Source organism: Zeugodacus cucurbitae, chromosome 2, assembly GCF_028554725.1.
Source record: "Zeugodacus cucurbitae isolate PBARC_wt_2022May chromosome 2, idZeuCucr1.2, whole genome shotgun sequence".
Lineage (NCBI taxonomy): Eukaryota > Metazoa > Arthropoda > Insecta > Diptera > Tephritidae > Zeugodacus > Zeugodacus cucurbitae.
Window position 1 is genome coordinate 77,480,405 of NC_071667.1, and position 19,892 is coordinate 77,500,296.

Consider the following 19,892-nt stretch of genomic DNA (forward strand, 5'->3'; position numbering starts at 1 on the left):
GTTACTTAAATTTTTCACTCGCATAAATTTATGTAAATATTGTATGAACACTACTACTCATTTCGTCCATATGTCGCTGCTCTTCATTTCAAGGTTAGCTTTCTTATTGTTAAAGAAACATTGGTTATGTTACATCACTTTCAGTTGTCGATACGGTTGACCTTGAAACCGAATTCTTTGCATAACCATTTCGTACAGTGTTGTGGTTTCGTTGATATTTGTTTGTGGTTATTAGTATGTATAAATTTATATGAATAATTATTGTAATATAATCTTTCAATTAGTGTTATAATTGGCTATTGAGCCCATATAGGATCGAACACAAACAATTGTCGTATATTTCTTACTTGTTGTACACAAAATTTAAAGTTGAGAATGAAAATAAAAAAATTAGAGGTTTTCGAAAAATCAATTAAATATTTGAAGCACTAAGATATGGCGATTGTATACAATATTTGAATTAATTCACCGATTTTAGTTTGTCACATGATATGTTATTTGCTTTTGACTACTAAAATGCTTTGTCACTCCGCCGAGTGTTGAAAATTCCGTTCCATCATACAATTTAAAATACATTTAAAACGTTAAACGTTTTCCAACAGATAAGAAAGTTAAGAGGAAACTCCGATGCGTCGTTTCAACAAACGTTCTTTTCTCTCAAACACATCAGTTTGGAAAGATGCATTCACCAGATTTGAATCTCGTTGAAAATCTATAGAAAATAACAAGCAGAGTTAGAAAATGCTTGGAACCTCAACAAAAATGTAATATTGTCCCATGAATTTCATGCTGTAATTAAATTAAGTGATTTTAAGTCTAATAAAAATTAAATTAGATATTTATTACTACTATTTGCATGTGATATAATCATTCAGTTCAAATTCGTGCCCACCACTTATATTTATGCATACATATATCAACCTATTTAGAATAAATTGTTCTACCTATTCTCGCTAACGAGATGATTAATTTGTTTTATGTCATTTGCATGCAAGCTTTAAAACAAAATTTAAAAGTTTAAATATGCATGTACGGTATTTACATATGTAACTATGTATGTGTATGGGTGAATAATGCGTTTTAGGGCCGGATACTGATATCGATAATGAATATGCAATGTGCATTTGTATGTATGTTTTACAAATTTCCACACAAATATACACTATAGTGAAATATTTAAAATATATTCTACTCGAATAATGATTTTTTTTTCAGTGCTAAAGTTTACTTTATTATATTTTGCTTATGTGAGAACTTAGATGCTTATTACTAGTGTCCGACCGATACCAAAATTTTGGCCGATGCCGATTAATCGGCCAGTTGGCAAAGAATCGGCCGATGCCGATGCCGATTCTTTCATCAACAACTTTATTTAGTAAATTAGTATAGTAACAAAATAATTACAAAGACAAATAACATCACAAAATAAGTAAACAACTCAATTCATATGTAAATATGAAGTTGTTTATTCATTTAATTAATACTCAAAACTAAATAAATTATAATATTATTATAAGATATATGTTGATAGAGATAGAACAAATAAGTGATTCGCGTTTTCTCAAAGCGAATCAGCAATCAGCCATATAGCTTTTTTTCTTTAAGGAGGTATAACGGTGTGATATTTTCAAAAACCCGGTTTTTTTGCTTATTCTATAGTTTATAATTTCGAAAATATCCCGTGAAAGCGGTAAGGTCGTATCTTGAATAGTTTTTGAATTGCAGCCTTCCAAAGAGAAATCGCTCACAGGTATAAGCCGCTATAGTTTCGATTATTCGCGTTTTTCTCGAAACGACTTTTCACAAAATTGCTGACATCATAACTCAATGCGATTGACCGATTGGCTTCAAATTTAAACTAAGTATTCTTGAATATGTTTACTATACAAAGACCTGCGATCTTTTTGTTTTGTTGAAAATTGTCAATTTGACATTTAAAAAACGATAATTTTTTACCTAAAAAATCTAAATTTTTTTTCAGAACTACGCCATTTTGTTAATGTTTGATATTTTTCAATTATTGTAGGTCATTGTATAGGGAATATATTCAACTTTAATAACATTTTTCAATTTTTGTGTTTCAGTTACTCATTCGGTCGGAATCATGTCAGCAGTTGGGAAACGTTTTTTTGGCACCTCCCAAGACAGCCATAACTCGTTTATTTTTCAAAATTTTTGTAAAATAGAAATCTTAAAATATAGTTGAAAGTACACCTTATTATGTACAAAAAACTTCGAAAAATTCGATCGAGTACTTTCTTTAAAAAAATTCTGGTATAGTCCCTTAAGTACAAATATGAGCATTAAGGCCAATATTCGAAAATAGTAGGTCTCGTGAAAAGAATCAGTTATTTTCAAAGAGATGACTTCTGTCATTTATATCTCGCATTGTGAAAGGCGGTTCTTTTCCTTTCACCCTATAGTCCAGGCCATCACCAAGTGATTATTATGTGACCCTGTCTATGGCAAACTTTTGAAAATAGTTACGAAAGCTTCTATAATAGCGGCTTTATGACATTATCTTCAAAATCTCAATAACTTTAAACAAAACTGTGCATATTTGGCATAAATCGAATGTTTCTAGCAGTGCTAAATAAAACCTTTCATGAATGCAAAATTATTGAATTTCTTGTTACTAGACTTAAATTATAACCATGATGAATTATTAGTTTAGTCAAATGTGATCTACTGTGTTATACATGGTAAACAGAAGAAATAAAATTTTATGCTCTAAAGAAATCAAAAAAGTAAAAAAAATGTATTTTAGTGTAACTCGAAAGAAGTAGAAAGATTCGGCTAAGAATCGTCCAAATATGGCCGATGCCGATACCAAAGCCGATTAATCGGTCGGTCTCTACTTATTACATATATTCATACATACTATGTACATCGTAGAGAGGAACTGATCTGCATAAATCCTTTAACAAACTGATCCCTGCCAAGAGATTAGTATTCAACGGTTTTGTGTGTCAAAAATTTCGTCTCCACAGTTCAAGAGATCTACTTCTACTTGAATTTATCGTAAATTCATCAAACATTTTAATTTATTAATTCAAAAACTTTAAAAATATGTATTTATTTAATTTTATTTGAAATAAAATGCTAAATGGCATCTGACAACAGAATCTGTCAGTTGTAAGAATTTAGCATATTTATAGTAAATATGGCAACACTTGAACCTAACAGCTGCGGAAATTTGGCGCGTATTATGTCGAATTGGCTTTCCAATTTCTAGGCTTGGTAATCCTCATTTTTGATATTAAACCGATTGTTTTTATACGAATCAATGCCAATTTAGCGTTTAAGATAAGTATAGAAAGTGAATTCGGAATTGGATGTTGCAAAAGATACGAAATATGCGTTCCGATCAAAAACAAAATATCGCCGCCAATGTAGAAACACGTAGCAAGTCGTCAATAGATGCTGATGCATCATTTGGAAGTCCTGTTGAAAGGATTAAAGTTGCTAACTGCAATCAAAACACTTCCGATAAAAAGCTCAAAAGAATGAAAAGTGAAAAGTGTAATTTTATCAATAAACGGGAGAACTGTGAGCCTCGATTGTCGACACCAACAACATCTACTGCTTTCTCGGACTGTGAGGGAAAAAGAAAAAGTACATCAACGTGTATTGGTTCAAGCAAAAGATTGTCATCGTCTACGCCACGCAGTGAGTTGTTCATAGTTTATGCATATTTTCTTCACTGTGATAAAATTTCGTTATTATATTTGTTAAGGAAAACGTAATATGTTGGCCAATTTGTATTCCGATCTAAGTCCTAAATACATTGGATTTGCGACTCCTCCATCATCGTCGACAGTTGCCATTACTGGCAGTGAAAGTGAAGGTAGCCTTCAAACTAGAAGTGCCCGCCATCGTAAATTACTCATATGTGCCGCCAGTCCAGAGATAGGAGGTAGCGATAGTGAAATTTTGTCCGATTCGTCCAAAGCATTGCTGGGCTGCGTGAGACGTGCGCGAAATCAATCGGTAACGCCGTCTCCGAATAGGTTGTCAGCACGAAAAAAATTTGAGAGTCCCATTGATAAATTATTGGCACTAAATGGTTCGGTTGTGTTAAATGATATTAGCAAAGAGAAAATAGTAAAAAACTTAACTTTAAGTCCAAACTCTAATTTAAATATCACTATAAATGAAAATGATCGTGAACTTTCTGAATTACAAAGAAAAAGTGAATCGGTTGTTTCTGTTCATTGCGAAAATAATAATGTTACTAATTTGGTAAATATGGAGCGAAAACAAGCTAAGGATATCAATGATTCTTTATTAACTGAAAACAATGAAGAGTGGAATGAAAATAAAAGATCTCATATCACTCGTTTAATTAAAAAGGAATCCGTAAATGTTGTAAAAAATTCGGAACGGGAGATCGCAAACTTTTCGAAAGATGAAAATTATCGCGAGGAAAGCGGAGAAAATTTAGAAACTTTTTCAACAGAAGTTCATTCTGGGGATAATTTCATTAATCCAACAGCAGAAGTAAAAATCGAAAATGAGAGCTTTGATAATACCACGCATTGCAAAATTGAAAGCGTCGAAAGCCCCATAGACAATGCAGATGCCGAGTTGCAGTACGATTTAGAGGAAGGAGAGAGTGGCGAATCCATGATATTAAATAATGCCGTTGGTTTGAGCGCAAAATCACCCTCGGCAGTCAGTTTAGATAGTGCTAAAGGCTCTTCTGTGGTAACGGGAATGGATTGGATGACATTTTCAACAGGTGATATCTTCTGGGGACAAATTTACACTTATTGCTATTGGCCTTGTATTGTATGTCCGGATCCCGAAGGTAACACGATATCCACTGAACGTAACTTGCGTAATGGCGAAGAATATGTATTAGTTCATGTGCGCTTCTTTGCCGATAGCGGACGGAGGAATTGGGTAAAACGTGAGAATCTTATCCCATATACCGATCTAGAGAATTACAAGCAACATATGCGCGAAATACGTAAAAAATATGGCAAAAAGAGTGTAAAATATAAAGTCCTTTTACCAAAACCAAGCAAAGTAATGATCTGGAGGGAGGCAATAAAAGAAGCAAATAAAGTATCTGAAATTGTATACGAGGACAGATTAACAAAGTTTTTTGAAATATACGAGCATAAAAAGTAAGTAATATTGAAAATACTTTCCAATATTATTTAATTTTTTCATTTTTTTCTTTGACAACTAATAAAATAATTTGTCGTTAATATTGCTAACAAATTATACATTAATATACACAAACATATTTTTATTTAACGTATTATATTTTGGTATTTTTTTTTATTAATAATATTCTCTAGAGTCTTGCAAAAAATACAAAGAAAAAACCGGAAGTTGAGCACGGACAACAATAGTAGAACCGATAGTTTAAGTCACGATTCTATGGAAAGTTTGATAGTAAAAAATCCTTTGGCTTCGGGAAAACGCGATCGTTCGGTTTCGCCATACAGCCCTGCTTTTTCTCCCCTAAAACCGCTATCAAGCACAAAACGACGAAAATTAAGTGATGCATCTACGCAGCTGCTGCAAATCGCAGAGAACTCAATTGGTGATAATAATGAGACTCTTGAAAGCTCTAATAATAATACCGAACCCAATAATGGGGTACTCAAAGAAACAGAAGCCAATTCTTCTACTTCTTTTGCTGCGATGCATGCGATGGAAATGTGTAACAGCGAATATAGAAAGTTTTACAACGCAATGAGAGAATTCGTGTTGGAAGATAATACAGACGAATGTTTAGAAAGAAGTCTAATGGTTGCATCGCGGAACATTTGGGCATTAAAACAGATTAATAGACATCAAGTACAACGGCGTTTGCTGGTAGCCAATAATGAGCATGAGCTGGGCTCTAGTCTTGTTGAAAATCGTAGTGGAGAAGTTGCCGTTAAGCGGCTTTCCAATAGATTAAAAACATTGAGACATCGTCATAGTTTACCAGCCCAAATGAGGGATGTGCAACACTTGGAATCACAAGAAAAACCACAAGGAGCAGAAGGAGAAGTTCAAGTAGTTGATAAACCGAAACGCCTATTAAACCGGCCTATAGAAGAAGTTATCGATGATATTTTCAATTTAGATAACAAGTATTTATTTCGAGGATTAGCACGTGATCCTGTTTGTAAGTACTGTCTTCATCCCGGCGGTGCATTGGTTAGATGTGCTAAAGGTTGTCAAACTTGGTTGCATGCAGATTGTATTGGAAAAGATCCAACAGCATTAAAGAAGGCTAGAAACGGTGGTCGTCGAAAATTAAGTATTGCAAGGCGTAGTTCTTCTAAATTATCCATTGATATCAAGCCATCATTCGAAAGTCCAAGTATGCCAATAAATAACGAACGCGAACTTCCTGGCACCTCCTCGGCATTAACCACTTACCATGTTACTGCAGACGGAGATGTTGACGAACATATCATTAAAATAAGTCCTGAAGTAATTTGCGATTCCTGCGCACTAGGAAAAGCGCGTGCCTGTGCTGTTTGTAAAGAAGACCATACATCAGATACAAACAAGGAAGAGTTAATTATCTGTAACATGCCTCAATGTTTGAAAGCATTCCATCCTGCATGTTGCAGATATTGGCCACAAGCAAAATTCACTAAATCGAAAAATAAGATCGAATCTTTCCGCTGCCCATCGCATGTTTGTCACACTTGCGTTTCGGACGATCCCAAAGGCAAATTTCAACATTTGAGCAACTCGAAACTTACAAAATGTGTGAAATGTCCTGCCAGTTATCACATGGATTCGACTTGCATACCTGCAGGTTCTCAAATACTCACAGCGGCGCATATAATATGCCCACGCCATAGTGCATCTAGTAAATCAGATGCACATGTGAACGTCAGTTGGTGTTTCATTTGCGTTGGAGGCGGTCAAGTAATCTGCTGTGAGACATGCCCCACAGCTGTTCACGCCAAATGCTTAAATATTCCACTGGATCCTAGTGAAGGTTACATCTGTGAGGAGTGTGAGTCCGGTCGTATGCCATTGTATGGTGAAATGGTGTGGGCCAAATTCAATTCATTCCGTTGGTGGCCGGCAATAATACTACCTCCGACCGAAATACCACAAAATATCAGACGAAAGGCACACAACACCAATGATTTCGTCGTGCGATTCTTTGGCACACATGACCATGGCTGGATCTCTAGGCGACGTGTTTATCTCTATTTGGAGGGTGACAGTTCTGAACCACCGAAAACAAAATCAAGTAAGATTTTTTTAGTATTATACTGAAAAAACAAAACAAAAATAACAATAAATTTTTGTAACTTTTATTTTAGGTTTGGATCAGAGCTACAATCGCGGTGTCGAAGAAGCGAAACGAATATATGAAATAATAAAATCAAAGAAGTTGGCACAACGCCTTTCAAATGAAAATAAAGAAAAGCTACATCCGCAGCCATACGTGCGTATTAAAGCTAATCGTGCCGTTCATCCGGTCAAACTGCACATCGATTTGGAGAAGGTCAACAAATGTGAATGCAGAAGTTACGATGAGAATCCATGTGGCCCAAATTCAAATTGTTTAAATCGTGTTCTATACCATGAGTGCAATCCGAAGTTGTGTCCGGCGGGCGAACGCTGTCAAAATCAAATGTTCGAGTCGAGATTATCACCGCGTCTCGATGTTGTCTATCTGAAAGAGCGCGGTTTCGGTCTGGTGTGTAGAGAGCCCATAAATGCGGGAGATTTTATTATTGAGTATGTTGGTGAAATTATCGATGATAATGAATTTAAACAACGAATGTCTCAGAAGTCTTTGGATCGTGATGAGAACTTCTATTTTCTATCAGTTGAGAAGGACTATATTATTGATGCGGGTCCGAAAGGAAATTTGGCGCGATTCATGAATCATTCCTGTGATCCGAATTGTGAGACACAAAAATGGTCGGTAAACGGTCTGAATCGAATAGGACTTTTCGCTATTAAAGACATACCAGCGGTAAGGAAATTATATAAACAAATACTCATGCTCATACAAATGTTACATAATATTGTCATTACATAGGATACGGAACTCACATTTAATTATCATTGGGACGATTTGTTAGGAAATCAGAAAAAGTTGTGCTTATGTGGTGCAGTTAAATGTGTGGGTGAAATAGGTGGCAAAAATAAGGAGGATAAGGTTTCTAAAGTGAGTGTTCTTGCTTACAAAAATAATTTTCCAATTTCATATTTTATTTTTTTTCTTTTTGCTAGGAAAACACTGCAGTCGTTGCCAACAAAGCTAAAGCAGGTGCCACGCGGAAGCGGAAACCTCTAAAGAGGCTGCAAAATCGTGCCCGAGAAGGAAATGAAAAGAAAGTAAGCAAAAAACGTTCAAACGTAACAGTGAAGATTCCACAAAGGATTGGTAACCGTGTAGGTGACCAGAGAGATGCAGATGAGAACAACATATCGCTACAAAACGGTGACAACACCAACAATACCGCCGACAAAACCAATGAAGATGACAATACAACAAATATATTTTGATACTAATATTATTAACCATTCGCAAATCGTTTCATGCATGTATAGAGATAATTTAACAAAATTCTGTTTATAACGTGAGTAAAAAAATTTATTTTTAAAATTTGTTTATATAATCCAATTATGTAGTTTACATGTTAGTTAGTTTGAAGGTCAATCTATATATTCTAATAAGGTTAAGCGAAAAAAATATTTCTCAAGACACTATTTAAATAATTACAGCAACAAAGCACTGTTAGAATTACTACAAATAAGTGTATGTAATTGAAGCGTAACCCTTATCTCTGGGGCAATAAGTTTATCAAGGGTCTGTCTATTTAGAAACAATCTAAGTTCACTGTATAAGGAAATTTCCCGTCTCCTTGAAAATGTCTATGTTATTTATATATATGTTAGCTATGTTCACAAATTATAAAGGTCGTACAAATGTGTGGTAAAAAAATTTATTTTCACTTTTTTTTACAGGATCTTAGTCTAAAGTAATTTTATTACAAAAAATGAGTTATGTCACATAGTGTACATTTATGCGTAGTCCCATTTAAATATCGGAACTAAAGCTTAATATCATTGCTTCTACTTTTAATATACATGTAAATGAAATATTTAAAAAATGAGACACGTGACAGTGTGAATAACGATAATATCGTTATGAAAATTCAAACTATTTCGAATAGTTATTAAATGGTTTTCACTTATTAAGCTAAGCTACTCAGTCGAAAAATTCATTGCTTTTGTTATATATTTTGGACTTAATTTCGTTGAATGAACTGCATTATTTAAAATCTTCCAACGAGTATGAGGACTCGATGGATAAAGCGTCGCTTCCATTGCGGAATAAACACTTATTTTATTTGGCAATATGCTGGTTTTAGGTTCAAAAAGGCAGGTGACCGCTTTTTGGCGGCACAATTTTGGCTATTCTGCCAATGATAGTCTTTACAGATTCTTTGGATGTCTCATAAAGCGTACCAAGCGTTAACAGACGCAAACCATGATCATTCGAAATTTCCAACACTGACCATTTTTCCAGAAGTTTCAAGCAATTTCGCACAGAATCTGTAGATACGCTTTCAGCTGTAATGAAGAAATGTAAGTTTCGTAATATTTATTATTAGAGTTGTAGCACACTTACCATATGGACAAGCGCCACTATCCACCTTACTTGATATGTTATTAATAACAAATTTGATGAATTCAGATTCGAGCATTGAATTTTTATACAGAATACTAAGTGATTGAGCTACCGCGTAATATGTGTGACTAAACGGCGCTAAAACTTCACAAATCGCTTTCTGCTCGGTCAGCGTGTCATTGGACAAAAATAGATCGGGCTGCTCATCGTGAATATCCCCATTCGGCTCGTAGTCTACATATTCAGTGTCATCTATGTCTTCTAAATACGCCGCTATATTGCGTGCAATTTTTCGACTTTCGACATTGCTATCTGGTTCATCTCTAACCTAAGAGAGTGCGAGACAGGATTAACTATAATGCATGCAATGACAATTAATATGACAAAACCAACCTCTGGTAACTTTATAAAATCGTTCACTATCAGTTCATCCAAAGAAATCTCCAAAAGATTACTTAATATTTGAGTAGGCTTGTGTAAAATAAATTCGTAACGAAGTACATCACAGTTCGCTAAAGCTGCATCAATGAGATTTTTTCTCGAAACTCCCGACATATTTTCGGTTTTGGTATCCTATAGTGAAAACAAATATTTTAAAAGCTATATTTATTGACACTAAAGCGGTAACTTGCCGTTGCTTTGTCATCTGCGCTTACTAGCAACAATTGGTGGAAGGTTATCATCAATACAGACTGCAAAGCGAAATGTGGTGTAAGCATATTTGAGTAATAGGATAACTCAATTAACGCTTCAGTACTTTGCACTGGCTTTAAGTGCGTCTGTCCGCGTTCGTCCTGCGTACGCGTTATCAAACCTAAATTAACAACAGCGTTTTGCTTATTAGTTGCAAATGAAGTGTCTAATGATTTTTGATTTGATTATACCTTCGCCCAATAAATCTGCAGAATAATTAACAATATGTAGAGAGTCTCCTGCGAATGCCATGTCTTTGCGTCCTTTTAACCGATTACGCAGTGAATCTAGTGCCAACGCGACATTAGTGGCTAAGGCGCCTTTGCGAAACTGTGTTAACATTAGAAATGCCAGCGCGTTTGTAGACATTACTGATGTGGCGGAAGCGCAATCATACACAACCTCTCTTGAAATGCTATCGATGAGTGTGCGGTGTTCTTCGCATACCACGTCAGTACCATATAAAGATGATGTCGATTGGTTGTGTTGTAGTTTTCTGAGAACAAATCAATACACATCAATATTGGTACTAATGAAATATATTATAACATTTTAATATACCTTTCGGAGGGTTGATACACCTTGAATTGACTATCACCGGTGGCGACTTTATTATATGATTGGACGAGTTCTTTTATGGAGTATGGTTCATTAAAATCGATGCGCATAAGTCCATATTTTGAGTTCAAAGTCTGCAATATTCCAAATTCAGTAAATGTTAAATAATTACAGATATTACTAGAATGCATACAAACCTTCCAAATTCCTGACATAGCTTTCCAGAATGACTCGGGTACCTTCTTTTCACCTTTTTGTTCGCGTACGAAATTGCCATCAACAAGACGTTCATAATTAACGGAAACCGGAACTAGTAACGCATCTGGGATACTACGGTCCATAAAGGCATTCACAATTACCGATAATATACCACCTTTGGGCATACAGGGTTTGCCGGTGCGTGTGCGTCCACCCTCAATGAAAAACTCAACGTTGTGTGACATTTTTAGCGAATGTTGTATGTATTGCTGAAGAATAGCTCTGTAAAGAATGTCTTTTTTTCCTACCACAGGATCAATTTTTCGTTTAATGAAGAAAGCGCCAAGTCCACGTAAGAGTCCGCCGAATACCGGGATCTGTAAATTGTCACCCGCAGCAACTAATGGACTGCGTATATCATTATTGGTCAAAATAAAAGTAACCATAATGTAGTCAAGATGACTCCTATGCAATGGTAGGAATATTAACGGAATACCAGGTGCACGTTCCGAAGCCTTTTTCAAAGTTTCTATTTGTCTTGTGTGCGTAACCACGCCAGATAAAAAGCATGGTAGCAGCTTATACAACAGCCATGAGGTAAGCATTATCAAGTAATGGTTCAATGTTGAACGCATATTCATTAAAATATTATTGGCACGTCGTTCTTGGCTTGTCAAGATTTCTTGGTATTTTTTTGCCTCTTCCGTGTCTTTTGTTAAATCACCATTTAAATTCAATGTCCTATGTGATTCAATCCTCTGTTCACGTACCATTTGTTCTGCAGCTTGTTTGATAGCATGTTGTATCATTAGATCTTCTTGTACAGCACCAGACACCTGAAAAATAAATATTTCAGTTCATTTATTTTGCATATTCCTACATATAATAAATGAGAAATACACCCACCTGTGGATATTCAAAACGTTTTATGCGCAGACATTGTGCCAGAAACGGGAAGTATACACCCCAATCAAACATTGAATGGTATGGCTTTTTACCGGCATGTGGTGTCAACTCCAACATATTGTTAGTGCCTTGAGCATGTGTGAGCGCATTGGCCTGTTTTGTTTCCTAGAAACCGCAAATTTTTTAAAACAATTTATGACGTAACTAATAATAATCTCTTATATATAATGCTATTTATGTATGTTTATACAAAGTTAATGCCGGTATAGCATCCCACCTCAAACCAACCACGCGCACGGAATTCATCTTCAGACATGATATACTCAAAATGTCAGCAACAATTGCACGATTTAAACAATAGCTATTAAAAGCATTCAATCGTGAACTCTGCCCTAATCTTTCCCAAGAAAGATGCACTAAACAAAACACAAAATTATGTGCGGTGCAACTGTATTTATACTATGAATCCGCTACATGGAGCACCAGCCAACAAAAAATATGCGATGCAAAATCCAATTGGCACAAAATGAAAGTGTTGCCACATAAAAAACATAAACAATTATATATTAATTTAACATAAGTTATTGCCGGAAAGGCATGGATAAACGTCTATATCTTTTTACACATGATTTGGATTATTTTTTTGTTTGTAAATTTATACATATTATCTTGATAATTCATCTTAAGTTGATGACTATTCGGCAACAGCTGTATTGATCATTCAATTTTTTGTTTAAGCTAGAAATGATAAGGTGAATCAATATAAAAAGCGTGATATTTAAAATTTCTCTGTGAGGTCATATAGTTATGTGAAATTGTAACAGCTTTTAGGAAATTTGGTATTTTAAAATTGTTTTTGCATGCCAATAAAATATTTAATGAAAATATATATTAACAAATTATTATAAATTAAAATTTCTAATTATTTAAGAAACACAAAATTTACAATTTTAAAACAATATTCTCTCCTCGTCCTACTTTTTTAAGTTTTTTTTTTTTAATACAATTAAAAATGACCTTTATGTTATGGAAAAGTCAAGTAAATGATTATATTGCATTGGCACACGCTTTGTCAATGGCTAACTATGACATTTCTTCCCGCTATCAATTAATCTGAACCCACAAATATAATAATTATAAAAAATACATGAAACATTCAAAAATATGTGTTTGTGCTAATATAAACGCGTGCAAAATAATAACATCAGCAATAACATACAAATGATTTGCGGTTTTTATACTTATTAAAGTTTAAATAAAGAAATATTTTCGAACACAATCAATCTATTATGGAACTTTCAATTTTCACACCAAAATCATGTGTTTCTTTATTAAAAAAAGCGAAAGAAATTATGAGATATTTTTTATAATAAACAAAATCTGTATATATATGTGAGCAGTGTTGAATCATAATCTAATCATTTTTAATACAATAATTTATTTAAATATATACTTATGTACTAATGGAAAAGTGTGCAGTGATTAGCAAATGTTTCTAATCTTTTCGTAATCACATATTAAAGTACATTGCTTACCGTTTGGACATTTCTACGCAGTGTTGTTAACAGTTCATTGCCCATGGTGTTGAACTTTACAATCGATGGACGGTAATTGATATTCAATTTCAAATTAGGAAATAGATTGGCTATGATTTCCAAAGCTCTGTAATAAATAAAAAAAAACAGTATATGTATGTAGTAAAAAGTAATTTATTTAGAGAAGTGAATCATTTGATAAACCACAACGCATTTGCTCCGCAGTTTTGCCTATATGTATATAAACAAATAAATATATATTAATAATATATGTATGCATATTTAATATATAAATTACTGCCAAATGGTGTTATTTAATGCTATTCATTTTATACGCATACGTGCACGCATATATACTCTTATGGCAACACATTAACTAGTACAAAGAACGAAATAAGCTTCGAGTTATCAATCAAATTCAAAACCGTACCAACACTCACAACAATAACGGTCCTAAGTTCAACTTCGGGATACGTATAGATTATAAACTAATGAATTGTTCTTTACAATTAAGTACTTCGGTGTTTACGATATAATGCATGAATTTAAAGATTAACATATAATAAAAGTGTTAATCGATTTATAATATAGCCAATAAGTTCGAAATTAAGCAAATATTTATATATGTATGTAGATAGTTAATGGCACTTTGTATAAAGCCGCGTACTAAAGTTTGATTGTCCTTTTAAGTGTTTTAATGAGTACGCATTTTATTATGTATTATGCCACCAAGAGTGGGCATATCAAACATTAAATATACAAATGTAAATATGTATGTACAATTACACCTTTGTACACCTATAAATATATGTATATGTATGTATGTCGTTGTATTATTTAGTTATTTTGACCTAACTCGACTCCATAACCAGTGACTTCAAATGAAATGAAGTAATAACTGAAAATAGTCACATGCACACATTTATATATCTACATAAGTACGCATGTACCTACTATATGCTTTGTACATTTCTAAAATATTAGAAAATATCATATTTTATTTGATGTATGGGTATTAAATAAAGGAAACATGCTTTTTTTGTGTTGTATATGTAAGTTTGATGTTATTATAAATTTAAAAAAGTCGCAATCAAAGGAAAATTGTTTCCAATCACACCAATTAAAGGCGATATTACAATTATAAACCGTGTATTTAAAACTATTAAATGTTTTAAATATCAAATTAAAAAATATACATATTTAAGTGTATATATTAAAAAAAAAAAGTTGAATCAATATTTAATATGTGAGATACGAGTAGCATTATAAAAAGTAATTTTGTAATTAAATTCACTTATTATCCGTACATTGTCGAAAGACCCAAAGATAAGATTCTCATTTCTTATGGTAAAATATTTCAAAAACAGTACAAAGTGCAATCCTCCTGTTTATCAAAAAGAATTGACTAATCTGCAAAACAAAACCTAAGTGCAGCTTTTTTGAAATGTTAAAATAAATAAAGGGTTATTGCGTTCAAAAGCTTTTAAATTTTTTCATACACGAATTTAATGCGAAATTTCTACATTCAATTTTTTTTATGTTTTATTTTTTTTTTAACATCAGTTGACAACCATTCAGCTTTTGCACTAGACGCGGACATTGTTAACAAAAATATATTATTAATAATATTTTATGCCTCCGTTTAACTACTGTCCAAAAATAGTTTGTATACAAAGGTCAAAACAGTTAGTTTAGGTGAAAAACAATTACGAAAAATTATTTGGTTGAGAAACATACAAACAAGTACTATTGCCTTTCTATACGATCATGTTAAATTAAATGTTGTCACAATTCAGCTTTAAGAATTAAAAAAAATATATGTATTAAATATACATACATCCTTAATAACACGAGGCAATACGAAGCATTTAAACTATCCTATGACTACTTTTAATGATGCACGAGTACCGTTACTACATAGAACATTTATAAATTTTTATGCACCAATGTGCATATTTAATACTATTTGCATATACATAAGTTCGTTAAGTAAGCGAAGAGTATAAAAAAAAAAATATAGATACAATAAAGAGGCAAAAAACAAGTCAATTGAATTAAATATGTAGCATTTGCATATGTACATAGCTATAAATACATGCATATTCGGTATTTACTTATACTACGAGTTTACGAATTCATCAACTGCCCCAACTACTAACTGCGCCGGTTGACTATAAACAAAAAACGATATTGAACTTGACGTGACACAACGCTCAAGTTGACGAAATTACCTTGTTTTGGCGTAGATATAGTAGACGATGAGAACCACCGAAGCCAACTCAACACAACCAATGGTAGACATCTCCACGGCACCTTGCACAAAGTTCAGCACTGAAGCTAACATTTCGGTTTAACTAATTGCGTTTGTATTTTTTGGTATTATACTTTTTATATATAATATTTTTAACTCTATTTAATAATACATATGTAGTATGTACAGAAAATCATATATGTCAGAATGTTTGTGTTTAATTACTTTTATTATTTTCGTTCTTCTTGTATAGCAAAATCACACGATCGCTCTAATTAATCACAGTATATATGCATGCATATACTATTTGTATGTATGTATGTATGTTTTAACAATATAAAAGCGATCATATTTAAAAATTGAATGTCTTTAGCTACTGCGCCACTATATTATATTTCATTGATAAGGCCAACGTCTGATGCTGAGCGGGCGACGTATGATCTGTGACGTATTGTGATGTGGCCGCTGGAAATCATACGAGGGATTCACTTGTACACTGTATATCACACATGTGTATAATAAATGCAACATGCATGTATTAATTGACAATCCGTCAGTTAATGTCAGTTAATCAGACAAACGAATTACGCGTTCATTATTATTCTTCACATGAATTCACACATATGAGTATGGTGATCATTCGGATTATTCTGATTTAACACTTAATGTTGCCGCCATACTATCGATAATATGTGATAAAATGAACTATGCTGTGAGCGCGACTACTACTACTGTGGTGACCACAAACGACAAAACGCTATCAACAAACAAGAAGAGTCGTAGCTATTATTTCTGCAACTGTCCACACCGGCGAAGTGTTGACGACTGTTATTATGGTGGAATTGTCGCTCGATTTTCAGTATTTCAGTATTTTAATTAAATCTCAATTGGCGCAACGCCGACCTTTTCTCGGACGAACGCGAGCGCAAGTAAGCTTTGTACTCAGTTCTAATCGCTAGCGAAAAACTGGGAGAAACGTGCAAAACATAAGACAGCATGATAACAAACAATGGGCCTACTGCCCTTATGATCGCAGCATTTACATTTAAAAGTTAATGCGGGTCGTGGCATGCGAGTCTTAATGCGTATATAAATCGTTTTTTAAAAAAGTGACTAATTTGAAGTTCAGGAAAAATAATAATACACGTAAATGTACTAACATACATATACTTACTCATATTATTATATACATATATTTATATGAATAGCGAACAAAGCACGTTAAAATGTCGAATACATTGACAAATAAAAATAGCAAAACATCAGTATGAATGTATAATTAATGAATCTCCTTAATTTCTCGTATCACAAAATTCATATAAAAGCTGTCAACTATTCACACACGCCTAAAAATATGCTTCTTAAATAAATAGGAATATAGTATGTGTGTGTGTATGGATGAATTCTAAAGCAGACCACGTACATTTCAGTATAGCAAATGAGATTCGGTGAATATATACATATACATATACATATGTATGTATGTTCTTTAAAGAACTGATTGTAATTTTTCATCTCGAGACCCTTAAAACCCTCACAGTTGTGTGGCTAACCATGTGTCGGGTCTTCGTAACCGGACCGGATTCGGACTTTTAACGGAACAAGGACTGTCGACTCGGAAACATTCCTTAAGATTTTTGCGAAATATTTTCTGCCATTATAACACCGATCTCATGAGTCGGGTCATCGACTCGGGACTTTTATCCGAACAAGTATTGTCAACTTGGAACAATCCTTAAAATCATTTGCGGAATGTTTTCTGCCGTTATAACAACATCAAAACGGCCTACAACCAATTAGTGGCAATGAAAAGATCATACAAATTTCAGCACTAAAAATATATGGAGTTTGTTTTTTTACAAAATTCCTCTGGTATATTATCTTAAATAATAACATTAGTCGCGTGTTTTTTATAAAGTATTTTATATTATGAATAGAACTCTTGTAACTACTCTTCAATTACAAATTAAAAAGCATAACGGTGAAACTCCATCCATTTTACTTCTTGGCTGGTGCTGCTTTTTTGGCAGCAGCCTTCTTGGTGGCCGCCTTCTTCTTACGTTCAGCCAAAATTGTTTGCAACATTTTTGTGCGGTTAGCTTGCGCTTTGGTAGCCACAGCAGCAAAGTGTGATTTGGCCAATTCTACGTTCCTCTTCTTAGCTACTGCCACAGATTTGGCAATAGTACGCTTCTCAGCAGCCAACGCAGCACGACGTCTCAAAACTTCAGCATAAGGATTCAACTTGATCAATTGGCGCACGTTGGACAATGGATTCAGACGGCGGACGCGACGGAATACCTTCTTACGTGGATCACGTAATACTTTACGGATTTCTTCCGATTTCAACAAGCGAGACAAATCGGTGTTGGCCATTTTAGGCTGGGGCAAATTGTATCCCTTCTTCAAGGTTGATGGTGATTTCCATGAGCCGAACAATTCGTTCAATCGTGCGAAAGCCGATTCAGTCCAGACAATGAAACGTCCAACATGACCACCTGGTGCAAGTTTCAACAAATTCAGTTTGTCAACATTGATTGTTTCAATGCCAGGGATGTTGCGGAAAGCACGGCGCAGACCTTCATCCTTGTGGTAAACAATCAAAGGACCACGGCGAGCGATACGGCGACGATCGCGCATTGTACCACGACCAGCACGGAAACGTTGCGACTTGTACACCTACGGTTAAAATAAAAACGATTTAGGTTATAATTGGGAGATATAGTAGAATATTTTGTATGTATTTAAATGTACTTTTCAAATACCCCAATTAACAAGTATTGAAACTTATCACTGGAACGCCTATGAAAAGAATTTACTATAGCAGTATTATTGATCTTAATTTGATTCCAGCAAAAACAAACCACATACATTCGCTTGCAACTGCACGGAATACTGCAAAATTCAAATCGAAACGATATAACTTACCTTTTGGATGTCAGCCCAAATTTTCGTACGTCTGAGGAAGACTACAGCTTGCTTGGTTTTCTGTAGTTTCTGCACATCATCGGACACTACCAATGGGAATTCCGACACACCATCAATAATGTGGCCCTTAGATTGGACAAGGGCTGGAACACCTGAAGCAGCAATAGCTGAGACCAGAGCGTAACGGCGTTGGTTGACATTCACCTTGCGGTGCCAGCGACGGAAAGTCTTGGTTGGGGCAAACATACGTCCACCACGACACATGTTACCGAAAGCACCCTGGCCGGAACGATGGGTACCACCACCACGAACACGGGGAATACGAGCGACGGCACGACCAGTACCCCAGGATTCAGCAGATGTTTGATGGCCTATAAACAAATTGTATGGTCTATTGAATTTATTTTGTAAACGAGTCAACAATTTTTTACACACCTGCTTGCTCACTAACGGCATAGGGTTGACGATTGTTGCGACGAACGAGCTGATGCACTTCGTTTACGATGTCCGGACGAATGGGGGCTTTGAACACTGCAGGCAAGCAGATGTTCTTATCCTTAAGTTGTTCATTTTTGTCTGAATAGACAGAGACCAAAGGTCTGGCGTTGGCTAAACTCTACAATTAAAAAAAAAAAACCAAAACACTTCCAATTATTCGCCATTAAATTAATGTCACATTTGATCGGCGTTCTCATGCCACATTTAAACACGTGTACGACACTATTCGTACAAAGTTTTCTTGTTATTTTCATTTTTGAGGGTTTTGAAGTGGCTATTCGATTGGAAATTACACGGCACACGTTTTTATAGAGAAACTCACCATTTTTGCTTTCTAATTATTAAGAATATCGCGTAAAATCCCGCTGTAATAGCAGAAAACGTCCTCCACCAAACAACAGGGGACAGAAAAAGACAGCATTTGGGCGGAAGCGCAAGATGGCGGATAATTCGTATACATTCGAACTTGTAGATGACGCTGCTGACTGTGAAATCGTTTGACAGGAGCAGTATGCGTACTTTGTATGGTGACATCTACATTTAAAGTTTGTTGTTCGTAATACTTCTCATAAAGAAATTTAATAAAATTAAAAAGTTTCGAAATTATAATCAATAGCTGTTTAACAAATATGTTTACTTTAACGATATTTTTACTGTACTGTTTCCGTTATATATTTGTTATTTCTTAATTTGTATTGTTTGC

At 34.3% G+C, this 19,892-nt stretch overlaps 3 protein-coding genes across 4 annotated transcripts; 1 reads left to right on the plus strand and 2 right to left on the minus strand.

The window, feature by feature from the left end:
- The first annotated feature begins 3,088 nt into the window (after positions 1 to 3,088).
- Positions 3,089 to 8,611, plus strand: LOC105218735 (nuclear receptor binding SET domain protein). Its single transcript, XM_029044547.2, has 7 exons — positions 3,089 to 3,240; positions 3,299 to 3,669; positions 3,737 to 5,132; positions 5,310 to 7,222; positions 7,296 to 7,957; positions 8,024 to 8,152; positions 8,218 to 8,611. The coding sequence occupies exons 2-7, from the start codon at positions 3,336 to 3,338 to the stop codon at positions 8,491 to 8,493; spliced, it is 4,710 nt and encodes a 1,569-aa protein (XP_028900380.1). The 5' UTR covers positions 3,089 to 3,240; positions 3,299 to 3,335; the 3' UTR covers positions 8,494 to 8,611.
- Positions 8,612 to 8,917: 306 nt separating this feature from the next.
- Positions 8,918 to 16,611, minus strand: LOC105218734 (glycerol-3-phosphate acyltransferase 1, mitochondrial). Of its 2 annotated transcripts, XM_011194500.3 has the most exons (10): positions 15,744 to 16,611; positions 13,513 to 13,639; positions 11,978 to 12,142; positions 11,071 to 11,907; positions 10,877 to 11,007; positions 10,507 to 10,811; positions 10,255 to 10,436; positions 10,016 to 10,195; positions 9,623 to 9,950; positions 8,918 to 9,564 (listed from the first exon to the last, which is right to left on the minus strand). In XM_011194500.3, the coding sequence occupies exons 1-10, from the start codon at positions 15,854 to 15,856 to the stop codon at positions 9,365 to 9,367; spliced, it is 2,568 nt and encodes an 855-aa protein (XP_011192802.1). In that variant the 5' UTR covers positions 15,857 to 16,611; the 3' UTR covers positions 8,918 to 9,364. The 2 variants fall into 2 exon arrangements, with proteins under 2 accessions (XP_011192802.1, XP_011192803.1); XM_011194501.3 differs by lacking the exons at positions 13,513 to 13,639; positions 15,744 to 16,611 and adding an exon at positions 12,255 to 12,624.
- Positions 16,612 to 17,667: 1,056 nt separating this feature from the next.
- On the minus strand, positions 17,668 to 19,673 carry LOC105218733 (60S ribosomal protein L4). The gene is made up of 4 exons (XM_011194499.3): positions 19,512 to 19,673; positions 19,127 to 19,307; positions 18,692 to 19,062; positions 17,668 to 18,442 (listed from the first exon to the last, which is right to left on the minus strand). The coding sequence occupies exons 1-4, from the start codon at positions 19,512 to 19,514 to the stop codon at positions 17,762 to 17,764; spliced, it is 1,236 nt and encodes a 411-aa protein (XP_011192801.1). The 5' UTR covers positions 19,515 to 19,673; the 3' UTR covers positions 17,668 to 17,761.
- Between the last annotated feature and the right edge of the window lie 219 nt (positions 19,674 to 19,892).

Bases quoted from the DNA above. Each gene is read 5' to 3' on its own strand.
- LOC105218735 (XM_029044547.2), top strand. From the start codon at position 3,336: ATGTTGCAAAAGATACGAAATATGCGTTCCGATCAAAAACAAAATATC. The intron at 5,133-5,309 runs GTAAGTAATATT...AATATTCTCTAG, and splicing joins GAAATATACGAGCATAAAAA to AGTCTTGCAAAAAATACAAA. The intron at 7,958-8,023 runs GTAAGGAAATTA...GTCATTACATAG, and splicing joins CTATTAAAGACATACCAGCG to GATACGGAACTCACATTTAA.
- LOC105218734 (XM_011194500.3), bottom strand. From the start codon at position 15,856: ATGTTAGCTTCAGTGCTGAACTTTGTGCAAGGTGCCGTGGAGATGTCT. The intron at 11,008-11,070 runs GTTTGTATGCAT...GGAATATTGCAG, and splicing joins CTATGTCAGGAATTTGGAAG to ACTTTGAACTCAAAATATGG. The intron at 10,437-10,506 runs GTATAATCAAAT...TTGTTAATTTAG, and splicing joins TGCAGATTTATTGGGCGAAG to GTTTGATAACGCGTACGCAG.
- LOC105218733 (XM_011194499.3), bottom strand. The intron at 19,063-19,126 runs GTGTGTAAAAAA...ATTTGTTTATAG, and splicing joins TGCCGTTAGTGAGCAAGCAG to GCCATCAAACATCTGCTGAA. The intron at 18,443-18,691 runs GTAAGTTATATC...TTTTAACCGTAG, and splicing joins TTTGGGCTGACATCCAAAAG to GTGTACAAGTCGCAACGTTT.